We start from the raw sequence: 26,814 nt of genomic DNA, 5'->3' as shown, positions 1-26,814 counted from the left end.
CTGGCGGCGGAGGGGCGGGGCCTGGCGACGGGGGGCGGAGCCTGGCTGCAGCGCGCGGGAGGGGTCTCGTGGGCCGTCCCATGGGTGTGGCGCAGGGTGGCCTCGACACTGTGTGTGTGTTTGGGGCATCCCGTGTCCTGGTCCCTCAGAGGCCGCGGGGCTAGCAGCCTGGGCCGGCTCCGGCGGCCGGACGTTGGCGGGGGTGTCACATCCGGCGGGCGAGCCGGGCCTCGTGGATCCCGGAAGTGTGGGCGCGGCTGTGGCTTCACCCGCGGTGGCGGCGGCGGCCCCGGCAGGTGAGCGGGGCCTGGGGAGGGTCCTGCGCGGCCGGCCGGGCGGGGCCGAGACCGAGGGCTGCGGGTGGTGCCGTCTGTGGCTGCCAGCTCGCCCCCGCTCGCCCGCCTCATCCTGCCGGAGGCCGGTGATTGGGCGCGAGGGGCGCGTGACTCATGCCGGGACTGGCACCCCTGCCCCTGGCGACCCGACAGGGGAGAGGGAGCTGGAGGCCCCGCTGCGGCCCTTCCCGAGGGTCTCCTCACACCCCCTTCCATCTGCAGCTTATGGTCCCTCAGGAGAGCGTCTTGGCAGTTCCAGGTCTGGGGGCATCATAGTCCGTCTGCCCATTGCACGGATGCAGTTACTGAGGCCCAAGGGGTCTGACCCACCAGAGGCCCGGGGGCAGAGTGGGGTGACCCCTTGGCATGCGGATCTCTGTTGGGGCTGGAGAGGATGGGGCTTTGAGCCTTGACTCTGCCCTTGTCTGTTTTCTGGAGCCGGACACAGGCAGTGTCACCTGCCAGTCCTCAGGCCTGGGGCGTCTGGATTCGAGGGGGAAGTGCCGGCTGCACCCCATTATGTTTGCCTGCTTTCCCTTCTCGTTTCCTCCTCACAGCGGGGGCCAGGTGCTTTCCCAACGGGTGAGGGAAGGCGCTGGAGGTGGGGGTGCCTTGTTGGAGCCTGTGGAGTTGACTTTGAGTGCACCTATCACTTAGCCATCATTCTCCTGGACAATGTCACCGACCCTTTCCCTGCTCCTCAGCTGTGGCCCGGTTCTGTGTCCACCTTCAGGCCCCTGCCACCCCCCTCACCAGTTTCAGGCCTCTCATACCCACGATGTGGCCACCGGACTCTCAGTCCTGTGACCCGGGCCCCAGGGCTGGAGGAGGTGGTGGTCAGGGCGCTTGGGAAGGAGCAAACTTTGGCTGTGATTCCGAGCTGTGCAGCCGGCGCAGGCTGGGGATCCGGGGGACCCTGAAGGCTGTTGGGGAGGAGTCCTGGAGGCTGAAGGAGTGGTGACCACACTGCCCAGAACAGCCTCTTTCCTGGGTTGCCTTGGACGATGGCCCTGTAATCTCGCTAAGCAGAAAATGTTCTTGCAGACACCTTCCTTGGGCAGCCTCTAGTGGCTGCTCTGCAGGTAGCAGGTAAGGTAGTTGTGATTTCTTGCCAGGTGCTGCTGTCCCAATAAATGGCAGGCACTGTTGTGGACGTATTGAATTCTGTTAGCATTTCCAAGAAGGAGGTGACCCCCTTGTACACAAGTGGATTACAGCAAGGTTAGGTAGCTTGGCTAGGGTCACACAGCCAGTATGGTCCTGGGTTGCAATTTCTAACCCATCAGTCTTATTTCAAGGTAAATGTAATTTTATTTGAGAGGATTTATTCATAATCTTTAGAAGTTAGAGTTTCAGAGCAAAGACATAACAGAGAGCGTCCATCTGCTGGTTTACTCCCCAGGTGACCACGGCAGCCAGGACTGGGCTATGCTGAGGCCAAGAGCTTCATCCTAGTTTCCCAGGTGGATAGCGGGGGCCCAAACAGTTGAGCCATCTTCCGCTGCTTTCCTGACTGCAAGTTGGATCAGAAGTGGAACAGCCAGGACTTGAGCTGCTGTGTATATGGGGATTCAGTAGCTGCTTAACCTACAGCACTGCAACCCTGGACATGTGCGCGCGCGCGCGTGTGTGTGTGTGTGTGTGTGTGTGTATGTGTGTTTATTTTTATTTGAAAGACAGAGCTACATAGAAGAAGAGAGAGAGAGATGTCTTCTATCTCTTCACTTCCCAGATGACCACAAGAATTGGTGCTGTGCCAGGCCACCCCGGGAGCCAGGAATTCCCTCAGGGTCTCCCTTGTGGATAGCAGGGAGCCACGTGCTCAGGCCGCCATCTGCTGCCTTCCTGGGTGTGCGTTAGCAGGAAGCTGGATTGGAGGCACAGGCAGGACTGAGCAGAGCCAGACATTCTGGTGGCATGCAGGGGTCTCCTTTGAGCAAGTGCTCGAAGTGATTCCTGCTCTAAGGAAGTTTAGGAAGCACTGCCCTCAGAATTTGGTTGATTTGCTGGGCCCTTGGAAACTTGGAAGAAGGCTTCTTACTAAGGATTCTTGTTTTCTTCTTGCCTTGAAACGCAGTGGGAAGAGGACACGTGGACAGCTAGCCTTTTGCATCATTTCTGTTGGCCGGTAGTAGTAGGGTTTTTCCAGACTGACATAATCAGGACATTGAAGACTTTGCTTTAATTCATCATGTGGAAATTCTATCACAGGTTTCCTTGCAGGATCTGGGGGTTTGCAGAAGGTTCTGGTTTGTTCTGGATGGTTGCCCTGTGACAAAGAAGTCCCTGTAATGGCAACAGTCTCTTAGGTTGTGCTGTTAGCAGGTGCCTCCTTGACTTCATTTCTCTCTTCTTCATTTGCTTTCTTTGGTTTATGTGAAAGACGAGCCAAACTGAATGAGTTTGTCTCTGGTTGAGTCTGCCAAGTGGGGCCGCTGGAGCCTAAGATGGGTTGGAGAGGAGAAGAGAATAGGAGGGGAGGAGAGGGGAAGGAAGGAGAGGAGAGGTGATAGGGAAGAGGAGAGGAGAGGGGAATGGAAGGGTACGGGGAGGAAAGCAGGGGAGAGGAGAGGAGAGGAGAGGAGAGGAGAGGAGAGGAGAGGAGAGGAGAGGAGAGGAGAGGAGAGGAGAGGGGAGTGGGGGGGGAGAGGAGAGGGGAGTGGGCTGGAGAGAGAGAAGAAGGGATGGGGAGGGAAGAAGAGGGAAGAGGAAGGGAAGGGAAAGGAAAGGGGAAGGGAGGGGAGAGGGGAGGAGAGGAAATGGGAGAGGGAAGATGAGGGGTAAGGAGAGATGTTGCTTGATATTGATATAAACAATCCAGGTTTTCTAATGTTTAATGTTAATGGATCGATATGGAGAGTATATAAAGAACTTATTCAACAGCAAAGAAGCAAATAACCCAAGTTAAAAATGAGGAAAAGACTTGAGTAGATGTTGCTCCACATAAAAGAATCACAGATGAGCCGAAAGCATGCTGACCACCACTAATGATCATGAGAAAAACAAACTATAATGTGTGGGGTTGGCCCCGTGGTACAGCAGATTAAGCCGTTGCCTGTAGGTGCCAGTTTGTGTCTTAGCTGCACTAGTTGGGATCCGGCTCCCTGCTAATGGCCTGGGAAAAGCAGCAGAAGATGGCCCAACTGCTTGGGACCCTGCACCCAATGGGAAGCCTGAAAGAAGCTCTTGCCTGCTGGGTTGTCTGGCCCAGGCCTGGCCATTGCCACCATTTGGGGAGTGAACCAGTTGATGGCAGATCTTTTTCTGTCTCTTTTCTCTCTAATTGCTTTGCAAATAAATAAATCTTAAAAACAAAAATATACTGTGCCACCACTTCGCATCCAGTAGGGTGCCTTGTTATTATAAGCCCAGGAAGTGGCAAATATTTTTTGTGGGAATGTAAAATGATGCAACCACCTTGGAAAACAGTACAGTTCCTCAGAAAATCAGACACAAAATTCCTTCATGACCTAGCAGTTCCACTCCTGTGTCGTCAGAAGGAGTGAATGCAAGATCTGGCATTGTGGCTTAGCAGGTTAAGCCACATATCCCATTTGAGAGTCCAGCCAGTTCAGGTCCCAGCTGCTTCACTTTTGATCCAGCTTCCTGTTTTACGCATCGGAAAGAAGCAGAGGATGGCCCAACCAACTGTACTCCTGCCATCCGTACAGGAGACTAGAATGGGAGTCCTGACTTCAGCATGGTCCAGCCCTCACTGTTGTGGTTATCTGGGGAATAAGCCAGCAAATAGAAGAGTCAATCTCTCTCCCTCTCTCCCTTACACCTTCTCTCCCTCTCCTTCTCTCCCTCTTTCTTCCTCCCTCTCTCTTCCTCTCTCTCTTCTTTCTCATTCACTGCCTTTAAAAAAAAGAAAAGAAAAGAAAACGGGGCCAGCACTTTGACTGCACTGGATCATCCTCTACGTCCAAGTGCCAACATCCCATATGGGCATCGGTTCATGTCCCGGCTGCTGCACTTCCCATCCAGCTAACCTGTGTATGGCCTGAGAAGGCAGTGGAGAATGACCCAAAGCCTGGGACCCTGCGCCCATGTGGGAGACCTGAAGAAGTTCCTGGCTCAGGGGTTTGGGTCGGCTCAGTTCTGTCTGTTGTGGCCATTTGAGGAGTGAACCAGTGGATGGAAGATCTTTGGAGCACCATTTCAAGTCCTGCCTGTTCTGCTTCCCACTCAGCTCCCTGCAGTAAGGGAACAACAATGATGGTTCAAATACTTAGGTCCCTGCTTCCCCCCACCCCCCGCCCGTGGAGCTAATCCAGATAGAGCCCTGGGTCCCTGGCTTTGGCCTGGCGTGCATGTCTGGCCGTTGGAGGCATGTTGGCAGATAAATCAGTAGAACATCTTGGTTTGTATCTCTCACTTTGCCTTTCAGATAAATAAAAAAACAAACCCTTTGAAAAACTGATTAAGATGGGAAATGTTATGTTATATTCCTTACCACAATTTTTTAAATAGAGCTTACAAATTATGGTGTATCTTTTTTAAAAAGTCTTTTTACTCTTAAATGATTTGTCTTTATTTTATTCAAAATGGGTTTCTGGTAGGCAGCACACAGGCAGGTGTTCCTTTTGGTTTTTGTCCAGTCTTAGCATCTCTGTGGAAGGAGTTATTTAACAGTATCTGAGTGAAGATGTGAGAGGCAGCCGTGATCTCCTCCCTCCCGGTCCTTGCGCTGTTGTCACCCTGGGTACGTCCTTGTATGTTTTAAGCTCCACAGTATGTTGCTGTTTTTGCCTTAAGTGGTTATCTTTTGAGGGACTTAAAGGAAAAGAAAGCTCACAGTCGCTCACTTGTGTATCATTTTGGGGGCTCCTGATTCATTCCTGGAGAGAGACCCAAGTCCTTACCTTCCTTCCTGCTCCTCCTGAGTCGAGCACTTCCTGTTAATACTTCCTATTACTGATGAGTTCTTTGAACTTTTGGATGTCTTTGTGGCTGGAAGGTATTTTTTCTGGTGTGAAATTTTGACTGTTCTTTCTTTCATTACTTTATAAATGTCCCAGTGTCTTCTGCTTGTTTTGTTCCCTGTGCATAATCGTCTGGTTTTTTGTTTTGTTTTGTTGGTGTCATTCCTGTGTTCCTAAGGTGCCTTGCCCATTCTAGATTCCCATCTTTTTAAATTTTTTACTGGGTTTAAATAAGTTAATTATGATGTCTTTTGGTGTTGTTTTCTTCATGTTTCTTGTAATTGGAATTAGTTTTTTACTTTTTCTTTCCTCTTTTTTTTTTTGTCTGTGGCTTTACAGTCTTTATCAAATTTAGAAATGTTTGAGTCAATTATGCTTCAACAATTTTTTTTCCATTTCCTGTTCTATCTGCACTCCCTCAGGGACTCACGTGTGCAGGAGTGCTTGAAGTTATTCCACAGTTCTGATTCATTTAACCCCTGGTTTTACTTTCCTTTTAGCAGTTTGTTTTGATTTCTCCTACTGCTGTCTTTAAATTTCACTAATCTTTTCGGCAACATCTGATCTGGTAGTACTCTCACCTGGTACACTTTTTGTCTCAGATATTGTCATTTGTACCTGGACAGTTTTTTTCTTTGTGTGTGTTTGCTTTAAGATATATTTACTTGAAAGGCAGAGTGACAGGGAGAGCCTGAGAATCCTTCTCTCTGTGGGTTCATTTCCCAAATGACCACAGTAGCCAGGACTGGGTCTGGCCAGTACCGGGAGCCCTCCAGCTGGGTCATCTTCCACATGACTGACACGGGCCCAGCACTTAGGCCGTCATCTTTCGCTTGTGTTAGCAGAAGGGGGTTGTCAGGGGAATAGCTGGCGCTCCTGTGGGATGCTGATGTGTCACCTGCTGTGGCTAGCTTGTTGCGCCACAGCATTGGCCCCATCACCTCTAGGTTTGATTTGGGTCTTTTCGTATTCATCTCTTTGAACACGGTGGTGTTCAGTTTTTCTTTTGGCTTCCTGGACGTGTGAAATGTTATTGTAGTAACTGCCCTCATGTCCTATTATCTATAAAGTTTCTGGTTTTGCTTCTCTTAATTGTTTTCCCCATTTACGCTTCACAATATATGGTTTCTTCGTATTTCTTGGTAATTTGCTATTAGATTTCAGTTGTGATTTTTACCTTGTTGAACATTGGGTAGTTTTGTATTTCTATAAATATTCTCAGCATTGCATTTGGACACTATTGAGTTATTTGGCAATGATTTGATGTTATAAAGACTGCTCGTAAGCTATTTGCTGGGGTCCGAACAGCCTAGAGCCAGGGCTGTTCTTCCCAGCTCCACAGGCGGTAACCTCTTCCCGCTGTGGCTGATGGGAACACCAAATATTCCTGATGAGCTGGAGGTCTAAGAGTCATTCCCTCTGCTGCTGGTCCTTATTGGTCAGTATCACCTGAAAATTGGAGGGGACCCTTGGTGGGTTTCTAGGATGCTTTTTCTTTTTTTTTTCTTTAATTATTTGTTTAATTAACTAATTTGAAGAGAGGGAGGTACCTTCCATCCACTGGTTCGCTCCTTGAATTACGTAACAGCGTCTGGGTATGTTTGAGGGTGGCAGGGACCCATGTACCTGAGCTCTCACCACTTCACCTGCAGAATGCGTTAACAGGAAGCTGGTTTGGAAGTAGAGGCAGAACCCTAACCTGTGCCCTCTGATAGAGGTTTTGGGGGTCCCAGGCAGCAGCTGAGCATCGGTGCCATGACTGCCTCTGTCCTCTGTCAGCTCTGGATGCCTTGGCCCCTCTGGACTCCTGCACTCCTCTCCCCTCCCTGGGTGGCCAGGCCTCTCTAGCCAGCAGACTGGTCCAGCTTCAGTGCTCCCCTTGTTTGCAACTCTCAGAGACGCTCTTCTGGGGCCAGTGCCATGGCGCAGCACGTTAATGCTCTGGCTGCAGCACCAGCATCCCATATGGGTGCTGGTTTATGTCCTGGCTGTTCCACTTCTGATCCAGCTCCCTACTATGGCTTGAGAAAGCAACGGAGAGCCTTGGGACCCTGCACCCGCATGGAATGACCTCCTGGCTCCAGGAGGGCCAGCTGTATGTTGCCCTCTCCTCTCTTCTGTGAAGTGTGACTTTCAAGTAAAATAAGCAAATCTCTTTTTTTTTAAAGTCACTCTCTGATCTGCCTCATGCACAGCGTTAGAAAACTGTTGTGTTGTCTAGTTTATTGGGCTTTTTAGTTATTTGAGGTGAGAGACTAAATCTTCCAGGTTCTTTGATGTTAGCTGAACGTAAGCACTCACTGGGTGTCTCGTGCGTGCTCAGCACTGGTCTGGGTGCCAGGGCATGGGGCAGCAATGAGCTAGACAGGGGTTAGAAGCATGTGCTGGTTCCAGTATGGTAAGTGTGATGCGGGGTCCGTGGCTAACCATGGGAAGGCAGGATGCCTTCTGCGGGTACAAAGCAGGCAGGGCATCACAGAGGCACTGGCAGTTGAGGGATGAGCAGGTGCTTTCTGGGTGTGGGAGAGTACCCCAGGCAAGAGCAGTGGCGGGTCGCTGTGCACTGAGCACCCCGGGACAAGGATCCTGGTCCTCGTGATCTGTACAGTGGCTGGAGGTATGACTTGTGCTGAAGAAGTAGCGAGGCAGAAAGCACGGAGAGGTGAACAGCCCTGGGAGGTGCGGGGAGAGCCAGCTGGCGAGCGCTGACACAGGGCCCGGGCCAGGCAGCACAGTGCTTGGGACATAAGCATCACAGCTCTGGGAAGCCATGGCTGGTTTTCAGGTAAGGCTGTGAGAGGTCTGACTGACGGTTCTTCTGAGGCACCAGGCTGTGTGTGGAGGAGGGCATTAGGGCCAGCGGGCAGCTGCTGCAAAAGCTTAGGGCAGACCTTTGGTACAAGGACAGAAGTGAGTCTGCAGTTGCGGGCACAGCCTTGCCACCTTTTGGCTGTTTGATTACGGCCTTTATGGGCTCCTGTGTGAGTCAGGGGGAGACACGAGGAGCTTCTGGTGCAGTTTGTGTGCTTCCAGGGGCACACCCATCTGCTGCTTTATCATTGCGGTGGATCCAGAAGTTCCCAAGGTCAGGCTTGTCATTGGCAGGGGAAGATTTGCAGCTATCCACCTTACCCAAGCCTGGCCAGACATCAGCAAGAAGAGCCATGTCCTGGGACCTTGGACAGACGCACCTTATGGGCCTGTGCAGACTCCTGGATGTTTATCCCCAGTGTGCCTTGGCCTTTCCCTTCACCTTGAGCCTTCTGAAAAGATGATGGAATCTGCTTGCTCAGCTTGCTCGGCGCAGATCAGAAGTGTGGGGACAGGGAGGCTGACAGCTGCAGACTAAAATCCTCTTCATCCGAACAGTTGGGAGAACCGAGAGGCGAACGGAAGCTGGATGTGAAGTCATTGAGGCCGTCTGTCTTGTCAAGTCAGAGCCACGGGACAGAGAAGAGGCTTGGCTGCGCAGCCGGACTGTGTGGCAGGAAGCCAGCAGCACAGGCTGCATTCTGGGCACTCAGGCTGCTCCAAGAGGAAGCTTGTCACTGTGATCGTGCTCGGCTGGTAGGTGATTCTGTCACTCAGCGCCTTCTCTTAGAGTCCACGTGGGAGGCGCTTGCAGGCCAGGAGGTGAGGGTGCTGTGGGCATGAGCTCTACCCTGGGTACAGAGGTCACACCCATCGAGCACTGTCTCGGGGGAGAAACTGAAGTGTGAAGGGGTGAGACCCCCTTCCACGTCCCCCAGCCATGGTGAGCGCACGGGCAGGCCCTCATTGCCAGGAGTGGCCACAGAGCTGAGGTCCAGCCGTGCAGTGGCTGCTGTTCCCTTGGAGGCCTGTGTGCCAGGCTCAGGAGCCTGGGCTGGTGAGGCAGACTAGTTCCCATGCAGAGGCTCGCTGGGACAGTGACATTGTGCCCAGAGCTGGGTACTGCGTCTCATGGACAAGGCAAGGCCTTCATCAGCTGGAGGCCTTGTCTGGTGGCAGGGAACACGGACCCTGGGCTGGGCTACCTTGTGAAATTCAGGCTGTAGTGTGTCATCCCTGCGGGACTAGATGGGCAGGGAACTTCTGTTCAGCCCTGTGGGCTCTTCTGCAAATGAGGAAAGCCGAGGACATATGACACCCAGGGAAGACTGCATGACTGCGTGAGCTTTTACGGACAAGGTGCCTAGAATGGCGCTCTGTCCTGGCAGGCGCTCCTCATGTCAGCTGCAGCCACTGTCCTCGCTGCCACTTAAGATGGGTCCCAGCACTGGGGTGGAGCCCAGTTTGATGCCCTCCTCGCTGCTGCAGAGGCCATACCCTGTTTCCCCCAGTTAGATGTCACAGCTGACAGGGAGCAAGAGGGGTGGTGTGGCAGCAAGGGTTGGATCAGCAGCAGGCCGAAGGGTTACGGGAGTGGTTTTTGAATGTTCTGGGAAGCTGGGGGAGTGTGGTTCCCCACTGACCCCCTCACCAAAAATATGTCCTCTGCGGTCTGTCCTGGGCTGTGGGAAATGGGCTATGTTTTGTTTGGAAAAAAGAAAACCTCTCTTCCTTTAAAACAAGTTTGAAAGATGACAGGAGTTGGCAGGGCACAGCAGGCATGAAGGAACAGGGGCCGTCCTGCCCTGGTGGTTAGGAGGTGCATGGGAGGAGGGAGTTGGCAAGCCTCTGGAAAGACAGAAGAGGCTGGAGGCTCTGATTTAACAAATACTCATCTTGGAGCAGGTGTTGTGGCACAGTGCATTAAGCCACTGCCTGCGAAGTCAGCATCTCATATGACTGCCAGGTGGAGTCCCAGCTATGCCACTTCTGATCCGGCTTCCCTGCTCCTGGGAAAGTAGAGGAGCTTAGACCCCTGTAGCCATGGGAGAGAGCAGGATGGAGTCCAGGCTCCTGGCTGACCAGCCCTGGCTTCAATTTCTCTGTCTCTCTAATTCTGCTTCTCAGATAAATAAACAAATCTTTAAAAAATGATAAGAAGGAAATATTCATGCCAAGGTGCCACAGGCTATATAGGAAAGCCACTTTGGGAGGGCAGAGACACACTGAAGAGAGTAGGGAGTGCTGGCCAGACGTGGCATGGAGACTGGATGTCAGCGGTGAGGGGACCTGCAGCCCCCAGGTGTCCTGCAGGGCTGGAGAGAGGCCTCTGAGGCCACTGAGGCTGGAGAGGCAGCTAGGTGTGCACCGAGAAAGCGAACAAGGAGGAATGGGGATGTGGATGTTTGAATGCGGGGTCGGGGAGCTTCTCAGGTTGGAGAGGACACCCCTGAGTGAATTGGCTGGGTCGTCAGAGGAAGATGAGGTACCAGGGACCCCTGGGGGCTCAGGCTGGCCCTGTGCTGCTGGTGCACCAGCCAGCTGGCTGAGCAGCCGTGTCTGCCACTCCTGCTAGCCCCTGATGGCTGTGACAGTGAACAGGCCCATTGCTGCTGGGGCTTCTCCGTTGGAGGACCTGCCTGTGTGGTAGGTAGGGACGGGGATGCAAGGAATGGTTTCCAGTGCCCTTGAGGAGCACCAGCTATGCAAATATTCTGTGAAGGTGGCACATCCCTTCCTGGAGCAGGATTGTGAGAGGGTGTGTGCCCAAAAGCTGTGCACCTGTGCTGCCATTTGTAGGCCTTTGTTCTCACTGGTTTGGAGCCTGTTTCAGAAAACCTTTTGCTCCTCCCTGGGACCAGCTCCTTCATAATCCTCTGAAACACACTTCGCTGGCGGCCTGGCAACACTGACAGGTGGGATTTTATGAGCGTGCGGGTGAGGGTAGAGCCTGCTGGTGGCACACCTGTGGTTTTGTGGGCGTTCTTAATCACGCAGACGGTCTTCTCCTTCTCATTCTAGATCCTTACAATCGTGTGGCATTGGTAGTAGTAGCCTAATCTTACAGATGAGAGCAAAAAGAAAAGCTGAATGTTTCGCTCAGGATCCCACAGCCAGTGAAAGGTCAAGCTGGGATTTGTAGCTAAGCGTTTGGCTCTGAAGGCACGGACTCCTTCCCTTGCTGCTGGCTACCCTGTTTAGCACTAGCTGGCTGGGAGGGATCTGCAGCCCGTCCTAGCCATTCGTTGGGAAGACCAGAAACTAGAGTTCCCTCCTGGCCTAGCCTCTGGCTTGCCAGCCTAGGGGAAAGCGATTATTGAGCGGTGCTTTGGGTCAGGGGAGCAGGTGCCCAGTGCACTGATTTGATCTCATAGCTGGAAGCATCTGGGGAAAGACAACTAGACCAAAGTAGCCAGCCATCCTGTAGCAGCAGGGTTAGGAAGGTCTCTAGGGCAACAGCAGGTTGAGGGGTGGGATGGGGTCATTTCCCTGTGTGACATGTGTAGATTGAATTTTGCAGGTTACCATGGTTACAGCTGCTTCCAGCACCTTAGTTAAATGTGGGAAATGTACAGAAATCTGAGGGGCTTTATCAGAAACACTCTACAGTGTGATTTCAGACTTGAAAGTTGCTAACCAATAAGTCCTGGCTGGTGAGTGTGAGGGGAGGAGCCATCAGAGGCTGGAGCCCGCCCTACCCAGGCCCTGGCCATGGTTCAGTTCAGTCATTATCACACCGCAGGTTTCAGGAAGCGCCCCTAATCCTCCTATAACCCCCCAGAGGGGCAGAGTGGCTAGCATTTGTTCAGCACGCTGCCATTTGCTAAGCCCTCTCAGGGCTATTTGCTACCTGAGGAACTCCGCCCTTTCCAGGTAGAATTGTCACCGTGGCGCCCCATTTCCCAGCTAAGTCACTGTCCCAAAGGATCTGAACCATGCACCCCACAGCGTGTGCCTTTCTTCTGCGTCACCTGTGCAGGGAGAGCTGGCATTGCCCGGGCTGACAGAGTGAGCTGGGGCTCTCACAGGTCACCCCGAGCCAGTTCCCCTTGCTGCTAGCTCGCTGCCTAGAAAATGCTGCCTTTGGCTTTCTTTTTCTACTTGAATTTCTGTCAGTTGAAGCTGGGAGGCTTCCCCAAGTCTGTGGAAAATGGAACTAAGAGTACAAGTTCATTTTAGTACCAAAAAAATAAAATAAAATAAAAAAGAAGCTCACTGGTTTTTCTTTCTGATACATGTTTGTCATGCATTATAAGTGTATTTTCCTCCCAGATAAATTCAGGCATTTACTTCCATGTTTTCACACACTTCTGGAAGTTCCTTCTTACTTGTTTTTGAGATAAACAGCTATGACATACTTACTGAGCAAGAATTGTCCAAAGGTTCACTTCTTTTTTCCCTAAGAAAGATCTGGAAGGCTGCCCTGAGCCCCTGCACACCTCTCCACTCCAAGGCTGTGTCACCTATGCCAGGGAGTGTCCAGAAACAGGGCCACGTTGGCCTGTGATCTGCCTTGGGGCCCTACTATCTCCCAGTAGTTCTTGCTTCCCTGATGGAGGCTTGTGGGAGCATTGAGTCAAAGCAGGAAGTTGTGGAGTGAAGTTGAAACCAGAGATAAGAGCCACAGGAGCTGGTGGCCAGAGACTCCTGATCCCCTCCACGCGGGTGGCCTGCAAGAGCCAGGCTGGCCTGGAAGTGCGATTTCCGCCATCATCAGCTGTGAAGCAAAAGGTAGTTGCCTGGACACCAGTAGACTGTGTCTGCTACCTGTTCCCTCTTGCCTCCCCTTTCTAATGACCTGTCATCCTTGCCCACGCCACTCATAGAGGGTGTGGTTGCAAAGTGCAGCCCTGGCAGCGTTCTGATGACCCAGCCAATGCCTTTACAACCTTGAATTAGTTCCTGAAATTGATAAACAGGAAAGTGCATGTTGACCTGAGTTCCCAGCTTCGCCAGAGACCTGGCAGGTCTGACAAGCTGGGCCTGCTCCTCCCACAGGAGGAACCTGGAGCCCAGCCAGCACCCATGCTACTTTCCTTGAGGGCCACACTCCCTCCTGGGGCCTGGCCCTTGCAGGTGGCCAGGGTATGACCTCTGGTGAAAGTGTAAACTGCCCAGGAGACAAAACTCTTTAAGAAGGGAGTTGAGGGGAGCAAGAAAGGCCAGAGGCCAACTTGCCCTTCCCAATGGCTGTCAGGGAGGCGCAGGGGACACTCAGTCCTGGGTGGCTTTCCGCTGTGCTCCCAGGCTGGTCATCCCTGAGCTGATGCTGTTCCTGTAGAGAGTTGAACTGCTGTTCCTGTGAACAGCATGCAGCCAGCTGCCCCTCTGTGTACGTGGGTGCCTGTGCCTGAACAGGCGAGGCCCACAGAGCCTACAGAGCTGTCCTCATTCCCGTGCCCTGCTCCACTGGCACCATTCTGGACAGCCCCACCACACGCATCCTCAGTGGCTTGTTGTGTGTTGGTTTTTTCTTTTTAAACCAGACTAACTGGGGCCAGCTTTGTAGCCCAGCAGCTAAAGCTGCCACTTGCAACACTGGCATCCTATCCGGGACACTGTGACACTTCCGATCTGGCTCCCTGCTAACAGACCTGAGGAAGCAGTGGATCATGGCCGTGGTACCTGAGCCCTGCCACACAAGTGAGAGCTGGATGGAGTTCTCTGCTTGTAACCCTTGGTGCTCAGGGCCACTCCAAGAAGCTCCCGTTGGGCTTTTCTGCCACTCGGGGCAACTGGGAGTCTGAATGCTACCAACGGGGGTGCCCACGCCTTGGGGCCACCTCTTAGCTGGTTGTGCTGCTTGGGCCAGATGCCTTTTCCAGAAGACAGAGCCAGAGCAGTGCTTGCTACATTGGGCCGTGCTTGACTTGGGCCTCAGGGATCTGTGCGGGAAAGGCTCCCCTAACTTCCAGGGCTGGGTGGTGCTGTGCTAAGTGGAGCAGGATGGAACTTGTCTGCCCAGCCTGACACGTGTGAGGGCAAGGCTTGGAGAATGGCTTGTGATCTCTGACCGTGGCACAAATTAACTAAACTCACCATCCTGCTCACAGCCCTTGATGGGCAGTGCTGAGGGATGGGCGGTGGTAGGGTGCAAGCGCCAGAGCAGGGCTGGACTGCGCCTCTGGGCAGCTGACCCCCAGGGTCCGGTGAGGACATGGGGCAGACACTTCTGCCTGTTTCTGGACCTCATTTCATCTTTTAATTTGTGGCAGTCACACACTCTGCTTACTCCACCGACCAGTGTGGTTATGTGAATTACTGGAAAGATTAACACAGGGCTTTGATGTCGGAAGAAATAGCACTGTGAGGTTTATTTACCCATTTTACAGGTGAGGAAAGTCAAAAAAAAGAAGACATTTGACATGTAGCCATTTGGCAGCTTTGGTAGTAGAGTGTTGAGCACAGTTTCTGGCAGCGGGGGCCACGAGAGCCTCCGGCACAGGCTGGAGCCCTCCTGCCCTTCCCTGCCCCTATTCCTACCCAGTGTGGGGTCTCCTGGCCTCTTGGACGCCAGTCTCGAGGCAGCCATTGTCCTTGCGTGAGTCACCCTGTGGAGCTGGCCAGTTTGGGCCCCTGTGTGTTGTAGCCACGAGGTGTGCACATTAGTTCTGATCACGTGGTGGCCACATTGCTGCTGCCTCGCATGCTGACATTCCTTGTGATGGCACCGCCAATCCATAGCTTGCCTCCAGGTGTGTGAGGCCCTGCCCCAAGCAATGTCACCCACCGTGCCGCCTGCCTCGTCGTCCCCGGGCGCCGAGCGGAAGCAGCAGGGCCTGCGTCCGTCCTCCCCCTGCCTCCACCATGGACTGGTGGACAGACCCATTCCTCTCACTCTGTCACATGGGGCTAGGGCCACCCCAGTTCCCCTCAGAGGGTTGGGAGGAAGGAAAAGTAAGACAATAGATGCCCAAGCAGTTGGGCCTGGCTGGCTTTGCTACAGGGAAGCCATCACTGCAAGCTAAACCTTGACGTCTGGAAGAGGACTTGGGACTCGGCTGTATGTAGGAGCTACTGGGACACTGAGGCAGGCTCAGAGACCTAGGCCCGGGAGGCAAGGCCGCTTGGTCTGGGGCGAGTGACCTCACCTCTAAGCCTGTGTGGGTGATTCTTTTTGTAAGATTTATTTGAGAGGTAGAGTGACAAAGATGGGAAGGCAGAGAGAGAAAGAGAGAGAATCTTCTATTACTGTTTCACCACCAAATGCCTGCAATAGGCAGGATTGGGCCAGACCAAAACCAGGAGCCAGGAACTCCACCCAGGTCTCCCACATGGGTGGCAGGGTCCCAAGTACTTGGGCCATCATCTGCTGCCTTCTCGGGTTCATTATCTGGAAAGTGGATGAGAAACAGAGTAGCCGGGACCCAAATAAATGCTCCAGTATGGGATCCCCCATGCCCCACAATGCCCAGTCCCATCGGTGTTGCCAGCTATGGGCCGTGGCTATGAGGGTCCCCAGATCCTCCCGCAGTGCCTACCATGTGCCAGACCCACTTATCCTGTTGAAAACTCTGCGGCCTGAAGCAGTAGAACTCAGATTCAAATCCACAGCCCTCTGATTGCAGAGTGGGATCTCTAAGAACTAGGTCAGTGCTCCAAACATGCCCCAGGGCCCCACAGGTGCCCCCAAGGCCCTTACAAGCCAACCATGAGCAGTTCTCGTCAAGATTCTAAAATGAGGGCCCGGCGCGGTGGCGCAAGTGGTTAAAGGTCCTCGCCTTGCACGCCCGGGATCCCATATGGGCGCCGGTTCTAATCCCGGCAGCCCCGCTTCCCTTCCAGCTCCCTGCCTGTGGCCTGGGAAAGCAGTCGAGGACGGCCCAAAGCTTTGGGAACCTGCACCCGTGTGGGAGACCCGGAAGAGGCTCCTGGCTTCGGATCGGCATAGTATCGGCCCGTTGCGCTCACTTGGGGAGTGAATCATCGGACGGAAGACCTTCCTCTCTGTCTCTCCTCTCTGTATATCCGCCTTTCCAATGAAAAAATAATAAAAATAAATCTTTAAAAAAAAAAAAAAGATTCTAAAATGAGATCTCTTCCCCACTTGAGTGCAGTGGCGTTTTGAAGGCTTACACAACCCATGATGGTGTCATTTTGACAGCCAACGGGATGTGTGTTTGCATATTGTTGTATTTTTAAAATCTCTCACTTTCAGTTTCTAACACTACATTACTAATTTGGCCACTGCGTCATGCTCGTTCACCAGTTTGATCTTGGCCTTGCACCAAGCTGACCTTCCACCTGTGTTCTCTCAGTGGTCCTAGCCCCCACCCTGTGAGGGAGGGGCCCTCACCAGACTCACTTTCCAGGTGAGTGAAGAGCCTGAGGCTGCAGGCAGTTCTGCAGGTGCAGGGCCCCGCAGCCGACAAGTGGCTCTCCCTGGAGCCTGGATGTGGATGGGTTTCGTGCCTTCCTTCTGTCGCCCCTGGTGGGGTAGGCCCTTGTTTGGTGGCAGGACTGCAGTGTGCTTCCCCGGGATCCCACCCCGTCGTAGGTCTCTGCAGCCTGCTGTCACTGCCCCAGCCTTTGAGCAGGGTTTGGGGAGCAGCAGGGCCAGGACAGCGTGCAGGTTTGGGATTGGGCCGGCTATAGCCTCCTGAACCTTTCTGATCCATTCTGTCTGCACGCGGGAAAACTGCTGCCCCCTGGCGTTACCAGGGGAGACTGTGCAGTTAAGCTCACCTGGCAGGTGCTCCGAAACCCCCTGGCCTCTCTGGTGACATCACTGGCATGGAGCTGCCCTCTGCCTCTCACCTAGAGCAGCTGCATAGCTGTCCCCGGGAGGGACTGGCTTCTGGCCCTGTCCAACCTCCTGCAGCAGGGCACCGCTGGTGGGATGCAGCACCTGCATTCCTGCTCAGCTTTTGCTAGGCCTCAGTGCAGTGCAGAACTGACCATCCCTGCTGTGTTCAGACCCAGGAGGGAACAGGCAGTGGCAATGCTCCCACAGGGACCCTTCTCCCTCCATCAGGTGTCCCTGAGTGTGCTGTGAAAGCCAGGACACTTGGAGCGTGAAAGGAGATGCCATTAATAGCTGCAGGGAGCGAGCTGGGAGTTCGCTGGCAGAGGAGGGATATGTGGTCTCTGACAAGCTTTGGAGGTGTTCCCTTCCCATTATAGTTACGGAAACCAGGTCGCTTCTGTCCACTCGGCACGTGGCTCTGCATTCCAGGTGCTTTCTTGGCTGAGTCACCAGCACAGCCCCCGCCAGCTGAGAGCTGGTGTGGGAGGCTGGTGTGAGACCTGTGGGATGTGCAGTGCTGGGATCTTGGGAAAGCTAATGTAGCCTTTGTAATGAGAAAGACCAAAATGAAGCCCAAATAGCATATACCCTTCTAGAAAAGCGGAACACTGGATGCATGGATCCTCCTCTCAGCCAGTTATTTTTGTGCTTTGTCTCCTGTGTCCCAGGGCTTCCCTCCCGGGCCTGCAGTGACCCGCCCGTCACATGTGCAATCGAAGGCCCTCGGCAGGGGCCAGGGAGAACTCCACTGCCCCCAGCTCCCTGTTGGAGCAGACGGCCTATTTGGGTTAGTCAATTTTCCTCTCAGTTCGCCCAAGAGGCAATTACATGATTGTTTTTCTGCTTCAGTGAGAACATGTGTGTGGCAGTTCATTTTTCATGACACAGAGAGGGCTACCTTGCTGGGGACACTTGAGGCACCCCTGAGGCTGCTGTTATGCTAAATATAGCAGTAACAGTTGAGCCTGCAATGTTGGAGCCAGCAGGGCCCTGTGTGCGGGACTGGTGTATTCCTGGTCCAGACAGAAATAGATGCCTGGCAGAGGGTGAGCTGACGTTATTGCCTGCATCATCCGCTGCCTGGCTGTCCCATCCTGCCTGTTCCTTGCAGAGCTCCATCCAGCACTGGGGACGTGATGGAGAGGAGGGCAGAATTATGGTTTTGCCTTCCAGCTGCCAAGTGCTTTCCCACATCCCAGCTCCCTGGTCCCCTGGGATGTGCTTTCTGGGACCCTGCTGCTTGAACCCCTGGGAAGCAGAGGCATAGTAGCGGATCTCCACCTTGCTAGTCTACTGCTCCACCACTCTCGCCACTTCCTCACTTTTGGTGTCACTGTGTTCCCAGGGAAGGATGGAGACCCTGAAAGACAAGACCCTGCAGGAGCTGGAGGAGATGCAGAATGACCCGGAGGTGATCAGCCGGCTGGCCTTGGAGTCCCCTGAGGTATGGCTGGCCGTCATAGTAGGCCACCACATAAGCGTCTGATGTTACCTTAAGAATATATTTATTTATTGGGAAGGCAGAGTTGGGAGGAGAGAGAGAGAGAAAGACAAATCTTCTGTCTGCTGCTTTACTCCCCAAATGGCTACAGTGGCTAGAATGGGACCCGACTGAAGCCAGAAGCCTCTAGTTCCACCTGGGTCTACCCCGTGATTGGCAGGGGCCCAAGCATTTGGGTCACCTTCAGCTGGCTTCCCAGGAATGTTAGCAGGAAATGAACCAAAAGTGGAGCAGCCAAAAGAGCACTCCTGGGAGACATCAGTGTCGCAGGTGGTGGCCTGCTCACTGATCCACACTCTTGGCCACCACCCAGGACTCATAAGAGGCTCTTTTCAAAAATGCTGAGGTATTGGGCCTTTTTAGTCAAATTTATTTCCCTTTTCTGTCACCTTGGCTTTGGTTTGGACCCAGCCCAAGGAGCCCCCGAGGTGTCACCCCTTGGATGTGGCAGCAGTTCCTCACAGCACCACACATCCAGGTGATTCTGAGACTTTCAGAAACCATTCTTGGGCTCTCCATCTCCTCCTGACCTTGACTCATGTCCATAGTGGCTCCTGGTCCTCCCAGCTGCTCACCAGAGTCCTCATCAGAGTCAGCCAATTCCTCTGCCTGCACAGAGCTTCACCCTCCAGAAAGGCTTTTCCCTGCTCTCCTGTCCCCATCTCCTATGGCCCCTCACCTGGGGATCCCCACAGTCACCCTTGAGCCCACTGCCCTGGAGTACCTGCCTCCTGCTCCCCACGTGAGGACAGATGGCAGCACTAATGATGCCAGCCTCTTGAGATCAGCATAACCATGGCATTGAGCAGGCACAGCATGCCTCTTGGCCAAATTCACAATCTGTTATGAATTAATCAATAAAAAATGAAGCCACCACTTCCAGCTTCTCCTGCTTCCCCTCCCCCAGAGCACCTCCTGTGCTGTGGGGAATGTGCAGTGTGTCCCCTGCTGCTCTCCTTACTGTGCAGTATGCCTGCCAGCTGCCCTTCCACCCAAGTGGAAGGTACTGCGTGCTGGATTGCAAAGATCTCCCGGTGGGCAGAGTACAAGAAGATCCTGGGCTCCTTGGAGCGTGTCTTGCTACCCTGAGTCTGTGTCGCTGTCCTGGCTGGAAGCCACATTTGTCTTGGTGAAGCTACAAAGCCAACTGTGGCTATGAGCTTTGCTGGGGCCTTGTGTTGCCTGGCCCAGACAATGGACACAGCACAGGTCTTTATTCCTTCATCTTCTGTGCAGCTCGAGTGTCCCTCATCGGAAATGCTTGGGACCAGAAGGGCTTCACATTCCAGAGGTTTTGAGTTTCGTATAGATTTTACCCATGAGGCATCCCCAGACCATGTTTTTTAAATGTGTCTATTTTCATTTTATTTGAAAAGCAGAAGCAGAGAGATAGGCAGGGGGAGATCTTCCTTCTCCCTAAATATTTAGGCTTCACTCCCTAAATATCCGCAGCAGTGGGGCTGAGCCGTGCGTGCTGAACCAAGAAGTTGGAACTGTCGCATGGGAAGCAGAGACCATGTGGGCACTTAAACCTCCCAGAGGGAAGGGAGTTGAATCAGAAGTTGAGTAGCTGGGACTCAAATTAGGTATCCAGCAAGGGATGCAGGTGTCCCAGGCACCTCTGAAGCCCCCAAATTCAAAACTGCATGAACGTGACATCTGTGTTCCAAAGGTGTTGACTTCGGAGCGTGTGGGGTTGGGGATTTTCTGACTAGGGACGCTCCATCCGTATCAGCGCTGAGTGTTCATTGAGTCTTCCCGAGCATTGTGTTAGGTCTGGGAGTGCCAAACTTGGCAGAAGCCAGGCTGACATGGTTACCGTTTGCTGACTTCCAAGTCAAACAGACTGCTAGAATCTTTGGTGAAGCATAGAATCACACAGAGGGTGAGCAGAAACAGCCTCTTGGGCCAAAGGCCCCTGGCGTTTGTGGTAGGCAGTCAGTGTGAGTTCTCCAAGGGAAGAACCTCTAGTGTGGATCAGGTGGAGGCAAAGCTGGGCAACTGCTCAGGCTCAGCAGGCTTCTGACAGATGCAAGGGCCTGGGAGAAGAGCCCGGATCTCATTTGGTCTGGGATTTGCTGTGGGCACAAGAGTGTGCCCCTGGGGGGCAGGGCTGGGGCAGTGGGTGAGCTGCTCTTCTGGGGGTGGGTTGGTAGGCAGTTGCCAGAACTGTCCTCCTGCCCTTTTGTGTATTAACTGTGGGAGGCCTCGTGGTGAACACCAGAGGGAGAAAGATTTGAGGAGATGATGGAGAGGGGGTAGAAAACGGGTAAGACAAGGTGGCAGGAAAATGATACTGTGTGGACTTAACTGGTTAAGATCTAGAGGAAAGACAGAGAATGTTCCTACCCTGTGTCACTTCCTGTGTCAACCACACAGGTGGAACAGAGCTCCCATAGCTGCTACCAGCAAGTCTGCACCCTCCAGGGGCTGCGTCCCTAACTGCCTGCTTGTCCAGCAGCCAGAGACTGTTTGCAGCTGTAAGACAGATAGATAGCCCAGTTGTGGGGGCAGCCTGCTGAGGGGCCGGACAGACAGGTGGACCCTGCAGACCCGGAGCCCTGCAGCTGTGTCTATGCAGGGCCTCTCTCCAGGCCACAGAGCCAAGAGCAGGTCCTGAGGTCCCGTGGCCTGGATCAGCGGGAGGGCAGGTCTGCCCAGGACAGCCGTGGGCTTGCTGTGTCTGCAGAGGGTCAGTCACTCCACCTGTGCTGACCCTGATGGCAGAGAGAGTGCACATGCCCTGGCTCCTCCCGGAGGCCAGTACCAAGCTGCGCTTTGTACCCTGTGGCAGGGGCTGGGTCCTCTCAGTGCCAGTGATGCTGTTGGTACCTTGGCCCACGCTCTCAGGGTGCTGGGCCCAGCTCTCCAGCCCTCGTTGCAGAGAGAACTTCTAAAAGATGGCCAGGGCTCCAGGTCACGTGGTCCCCTGGGCCAACAGCCATGAGGGCCTGGCTGAGGGGCAAGGTGCTGCCTGGACGGAGGCAGTGGCTTCTGCCGGTGCCTGGGCAGCTTCTCTGTGAACACATGTGTGGCCTAGAGGCAGGTGTGAGTTGCTCCCAAACCAGTGTTCAGAACCAGCCTCACTGCCTGTCCAGTCTGTGATCTGACCTGGGCCGCCTCAGCCCACCTCAACATCTCTTGACCTCCGAGGCTTGGGACTAGTGGTTGGGACTTTTAGTGCCTTCCCTCTCAGAAGGCCACAACTTCCTCATGAACGCTAGGCCTGGCTCTCCGGCTCCCCCTCCCAGCGCTGCACACTGCACTGCAGACCTGGGCCGCGTCCAGCACGTGGCCTTGGGCAGGCTGTTACCCTTGCAGCCCAGCATGCGACTGGGGTCTACCCTCCTGGTTACGGGTGAAGTGGGGCATTTGGGGCATAGTGCTCTGCACAGGGTAAGAGTCTGGCTCCATCTGTCTGTGCTCCAGGGCTGGGCATCGTCCCATATTCCCCAAAGTGAGCAATGCTCCAGCCTGTGGGTGTGACACATGGTGCTGGTTCTCATGGTTGGCCGTGCTGCTCTTTCAGGTCCAGGACCTGCAGCTGGAGCGGGAGATGGCCCTGGCCACCAACCGGAGCCTGGCCGAGCGGAATCTGGAGTTCCAAGGTCCCCTGGAGATCAGCCGCTCTAACCTCTCAGACAAATACCAGGAGCTCCGGAAGCTCGTGGAGCGGTGCCAGGAGCAGAAGGCCAAACTGGGTAAGGAAGGCCCTTGCTGCTGCTGGCACGTGGCTGGAGCCACCTCTGCACCCGGCAGAGCTGAGCTGGGCTCCCTGCATTCCAGGGCCTGTGGGCAGTGAGGGCAGGAGGCGCTGTCTCATCTGACCACTCACGTCAGGGTAGGGGGGCGGCTTCCCCTCAGCGGAGGGTCCTGACTGCACCAGTGTGCTGGGCTGTGAGGCCTGCATCCTTCACCAGGCTCGAGCGGGAGCTGCTGGGCCCGTTTCTGGACTTGGCTTGGTCAGGCTCCTTTCCTCCGAGGAGGGGGACATAAAAGGGCATGGTTAAAGGGGCTCTGCAGTAGACCCAGGGTGATAGCTTTCCTGAAATCTTGAACTTCAACCCTGAGTCAGATCACACTTCTGAACCGTTAACCTTTGTGCCTTTCCTTCTAGAGAAATTTTCCTCAGCGCTGCAGCCAAGCACCCTGTTAGACCTGCTGCAGATCGAGGGCATGAAGATAGAGGAGGAGTCCGAGGTGAGACGGGGAAGCCTGTCCCCTCGTCCACGGGTGGGTGCTGGCCGGGGACACAGCGCGTTAGAGATGGCAGGGCCTTCGGGCAGGCCTGGCGAGACAGATACAGGAGCCCCCTTACCCATGTACCCACTGAGATGCCAGGGGATGCCCGAGCCTGCAGAGCGTGCTGACTGTATGCACTGTTTGTTCCCATTCATGCACTCCTTTCATGAAGACTAACTCATCCCTTAGACACAGGAAGAGATAACAGCCATACCCAATAACAAAACTGCACAAGCATATTGTTCTAAAAAAAGTTATTATAATGAAAGTAATTTCAAACTTATGAACTGCTTATTTCTGGAAGTTTCCATTTAGTATTTTTAGACTGTGATCAAATGTGGGCAGCTGCAGCTGAAGAGCCAGGGGTCTGCTGCAGCAGGAATGTGGGATCTCCCTGGCTGAAGCAGAAATGGGTGTCCGGGCCATGCAGAGAGCTCTCACATCCCTGGTGCCAGGATCCCTGCCCCTCCTCCACGCCTGATTTCTGCTGTCCCTTGGCCACACCCTCTCCGCTCTCCATTCCTTGAGTACAGGGGCTGGTGTGCACCAGTCACCAGGGAGCTGGCATCTGATCAGCTGTTCAGTACATCCGTGCAGCGGCCCAGCTGGGGGGAGGTGGGGGACGGTAGTAACCCACCTCGAGAAGCTAGCCGTGTAGAGGACATGCAGACACGTGGAGATGCACGGAGGGGTGGGAGCTGTTGGGTGGGCCTGAGGCACGAGGCCGCAGCAAGGCTCTGACCCTGGAAAGGCAGACGGCCTCCACCCCAGCAGGCCCCAGTGTCACCAGATTGTGTGTCTTCCAGGCCATGGCTGAGAAGTTCCTGGAAGGCGAGGTGCCCCTGGAGACCTTCCTGGAGAACTTTGCCTCCATGAGGATGCTGTCGCACCTGCGTCGGGTGCGCGTGGAGAAGCTGCAGGATGTGGTGAGGAAGCCCCGAGCTTCCCAGGAGTCCAGCGGCAGTGCCCCTCCACCACGTCCGCCACCCCCGCCTCGCCCGGCCCCCCAGGCCACACCCCCTGTGGCTGAGGAGCAGCCACTGCCCTCCGTCCCAGTCGTGCCTCCCTACCCTTTGCCCTACAGCCCTTCTCCCGGCCTGCCCGTGGGCCCTACTGCCCAAGGTGCCCTACAACCAGCCCCTTTCCCTGTGGTGTCCCAGCCCTCCTTCTCCTATGGGCCTCCTCTGGGCCCCTCTTATCCATCAGCACAGCCAGCACCCAGGGCTGCAGCAGCAGGCTACTCCTGGTCCCCACAGAGGAGTATTCCGCCCCGGCCGGGCTATCCCGTGGCACCAGTTGGCACCTCAGGACCTGGCTATCCCCTGGCAGCAGGCCCGACCCCCAGCCCTGGTTACCCTCAACAGTCACCCTACCGCCCAGGAGGAGGAAAACCACCTTACCCAACGCAGCCCCAGCTTCCGGGCTTCCCAGGCCAGCCCCAGCCCTCGGTGCCCCCACGACCCCCGTATCCCCCGGGGCCCGCCCCTCCCTATGGCTTTCCACCACCTCCAGGGCCCGCCTGGCCTGGGTATTAAACACAGCCCTGGCCCTTGGCTGTCCCTACTTGCACCAGTACCATAACCTTTGGCCGACCCATCACTGAGACTCCAGGTTCAAATGCAAATGGAGTCCGTGCTCGCTGTGGACTTGCATGGGCACTCAGAGACCTTGGAGGGGCCTGGCTAGGGGTGTGCAGCCCCCAGACAGCAGTGAGCAGTGTGACCAACTGGCAGTGGCAGAAGTCCCAGCCCCTGCCAGCTTTCTGGCTGCAGGCCCGTCTGGGAGCCCATTCTTTGTGTGATTGGCTCCAGCTTTTCTGGTGCTAGCCAGGCTGTGCACCCAGGACCCCTGTGGGTGTCTGTGGGGCTGGACGTATGCATGCATTGTGGACACTGAGCCCAGGACAGAGGTGTCTCAGTGATGAGGTGGCCGCCGGTCTCCCACCCCACTCCCTCCCCATCCTCGGGTGTTTCAGCCCCGACCCATAGATACCGCTCGTGGTGTCTGTCTAATCCGTTCTAGGGTGATCTGCCCTAACTCGCAACTCCTTGGCAGGAGTGGAGTTGGAGGGAGAAGATGGGAGAACAGCACTTCTTCAGTCCTACGAAGCCATATTTAACCCCGGTGGACTGGTGGCAGATGCACTTGGCGTGCAGGAGAGCTGCAGGGAGGGGCTGGGGGCGTGCAGGCTGACCCCAGCCCTTGCTTGTCCTGCTTCCCTCTGGCTGGAGAGGAGGGAGCTGCTGTCGGCCAGGAGGCTGTGGCCATGCATGGTGGGCTCATCTTGGCCTGGAGGGCCTGGTGCCATCCCAGCTGCCCCTCTCTTCGCCGAAGCCTCTACTTCTGGCTCACTTTTTCTGTGGTCCACCCATCCGTCCACTCCTTTAGTGCCTTGAATCTTACTCAAAAGCAGTCCTCCCCAACAGCCCCCTCCTCCCTCCAGCCCTCTCCGTGGAATCCTCCCTCCAGCCCTCTCAGACAGACATCAGGAGCTGCCCTCACAGTAACCTCCCGACGGTGCTTTCAGAAACACCCCCACTCTCCCGAGGTCAGCCTCTGCTCCTCTGTCATCCTGAGGACATAGAGGGCAGGGGTGGGGACCCCATGTCCCGTGCAGCCCCGGCACGCTGGGGCTGTGTGCGTGTTGTGTAATCCCAGTGACGACACTAGACCAAAGGGGGCACGGTGGGGGAAGCATTAACGTGCTTGTCCTGGCTGTGATCCAGGTCTCAGGGCAGACCCTGGAGCTGCTATTGGTATGTGCCTTGACATGCCCACCTCTGCCGGGTCTGGGAGTGCAAGGGGCCAAGGAGGCAACCGCCTCCTGGTGCCTGCCCCAGCCTGCGTGCCACGGGTGGGTGTGTGTGATGCTGGGTTGGCCTGCTGGTTCCTCACCACTTGTGCTTGCTTCTCCTAAGTTATTTATAAAGAGAAATCACTAATGAACTCTGCTGGTTCAAGTGCTCCTGAACTGGACGAACGATCACCGGGATGTTTGTATCATTAATTTCCGTAATAAACTTGGAACAGTCAAATGTAGTGCCACAGCTCCCAGAATGGATTTTCAAGATGACAGTATAGCCTTTGGTGAGGGCCTTGGTTTCCCCTGCCCTGTGGCCTCTTTGGTTCTTGCTCCAAACACGTTCCCTCTCTGGAGATCATCCTGTGCCCTGTTCCTTCCCTGCCAGGCCTGGCTCTTTCCTCTCTGGCTCTTTGACTTGGCTTCACCGTGTTTTTCTGGAGTTATAGCCTGCAATGCCACAGGATCCCACTAGGTGGCACCCACGCCTCACTGGGGACGTGCACGTTCCTGACCTGTGCTGAGCTGGTTGAACTGGGTTTGTCCCGCTTGCCCAGCTTCTGCCTAGAGGGTCAAGGGCCATGAAACAGGCTGTACAGCTCACCAGTATGCTGCAGCCCAACCTTGCACCCTTTCCCCACAAAACCCAGGCCAGCATTTCAGAGCTCTGCTGTTGGACTGGTCATCCCACGGCCTGGGTGGGTGTCCTCTGCTTCCAGCAGTGCAAGGAGTGGCAGACCCAGTGTCTAATGGTTCCACAAGTCAGCCCTCCTCTTCCTTCTCAGAAACTGCCCAGAGCTGTGGAGAGCTGCCAAATGAACTGCTCCACGAGGCTGCTTGCCACCCTGTGCCTCCATGCCCGTTATCTCCTCAGGTCCTCTCGTTGCCCTTCAGCCCCTGTTTCAAATGGGGGGAAGGCACAGGGTGGCAGGCCTGGAAGAAAGGGACCCAGACAGGACCAGATCTCAGAGGTTCTTCTGTGCCACTGATGTCCATCCCCAGGACCCAGGCGAATCCCTGGGCTTCAGTGTTTACTGCCCTCTGCCCCGGCTACACTCAGGTCTGCCTCACTCCCTCGGCTTTGTGGGAAGAAGCCGCAGCTGTCTCTCTGGGAGCACAGTGGAATGCTTTGCCAAGGTGGCAACAGGAGGCAGAGGGCAGGCTTCCCAGGACGGGGTGGCATCATGAGTGGCTCTGGCTGGTCCCATGACGTCTGCACCCAGACACTGCCTCCTCCCCACCCCCGCACTGGGGTGGCCCCCACACTTGGGCTCGAGTGCTCCCCAGGTCTCCCTCCCATGCTTCCTGTGAAGTCACTGGGCATGCTTGGCCAGACCACAGGACACCTCTTCCTGCAGAGCCCGCAGCTTGGTTCAGGCCCTTTGTCCAGTTCAGAGCCTCAGCTAGATTCCTAGCTCAGAGAAGACCAGAAGTGCTGTGTAGGGCAAGTCCAA

The 26,814-nt window shown here is 54.9% G+C and overlaps 1 protein-coding gene across 4 annotated transcripts; it reads left to right on the top strand.

Moving 5' to 3' along the window:
- The first annotated feature begins 91 nt into the window (after positions 1-91).
- Positions 92-24,456, top strand: VPS37C (VPS37C subunit of ESCRT-I). Of its 4 annotated transcripts, XM_041004250.1 has the most exons (6): positions 92-296; positions 8,630-8,827; positions 18,163-18,261; positions 21,848-22,019; positions 22,436-22,518; positions 23,367-24,456. In XM_041004250.1, the coding sequence occupies exons 3-6, from the start codon at positions 18,169-18,171 to the stop codon at positions 24,093-24,095; spliced, it is 1,077 nt and encodes a 358-aa protein (XP_040860184.1). In that variant the 5' UTR covers positions 92-296; positions 8,630-8,827; positions 18,163-18,168; the 3' UTR covers positions 24,096-24,456. The 4 variants fall into 4 exon arrangements, with proteins under 4 accessions (XP_040860184.1, XP_040860185.1, XP_040860186.1 ...); XM_041004251.1 differs by lacking the exon at positions 8,630-8,827; XM_041004252.1 differs by lacking the exon at positions 92-296 and having other exon boundaries at positions 8,556-8,827.
- Positions 24,457-26,814: the final 2,358 nt, after the last annotated feature.

Source organism: Ochotona curzoniae, unplaced genomic scaffold, assembly GCF_017591425.1.
Source record: "Ochotona curzoniae isolate NIBS_2020 unplaced genomic scaffold, NIBS_Ocur_1.0 scaffold_3171, whole genome shotgun sequence".
NCBI lineage: Eukaryota > Metazoa > Chordata > Mammalia > Lagomorpha > Ochotonidae > Ochotona > Ochotona curzoniae.
The sequence above is the reverse complement of the archived record's forward strand: the minus strand, read 5'-3'. Positions and strand labels throughout refer to the sequence as shown.

Coding starts and splice junctions, on each gene's coding strand:
- VPS37C (XM_041004249.1), top strand. CDS start 17,434: ATGGATCCTCCTCTCAGCCAGTTATTTTTGTGCTTTGTCTCCTGTGTC. Junction 18,262..21,847: donor TGGCCTTGGAGTCCCCTGAG/GTATGGCTGGCC, acceptor CTGCTCTTTCAG/GTCCAGGACCTGCAGCTGGA. Junction 22,519..23,366: donor AGATAGAGGAGGAGTCCGAG/GTGAGACGGGGA, acceptor TGTGTCTTCCAG/GCCATGGCTGAGAAGTTCCT.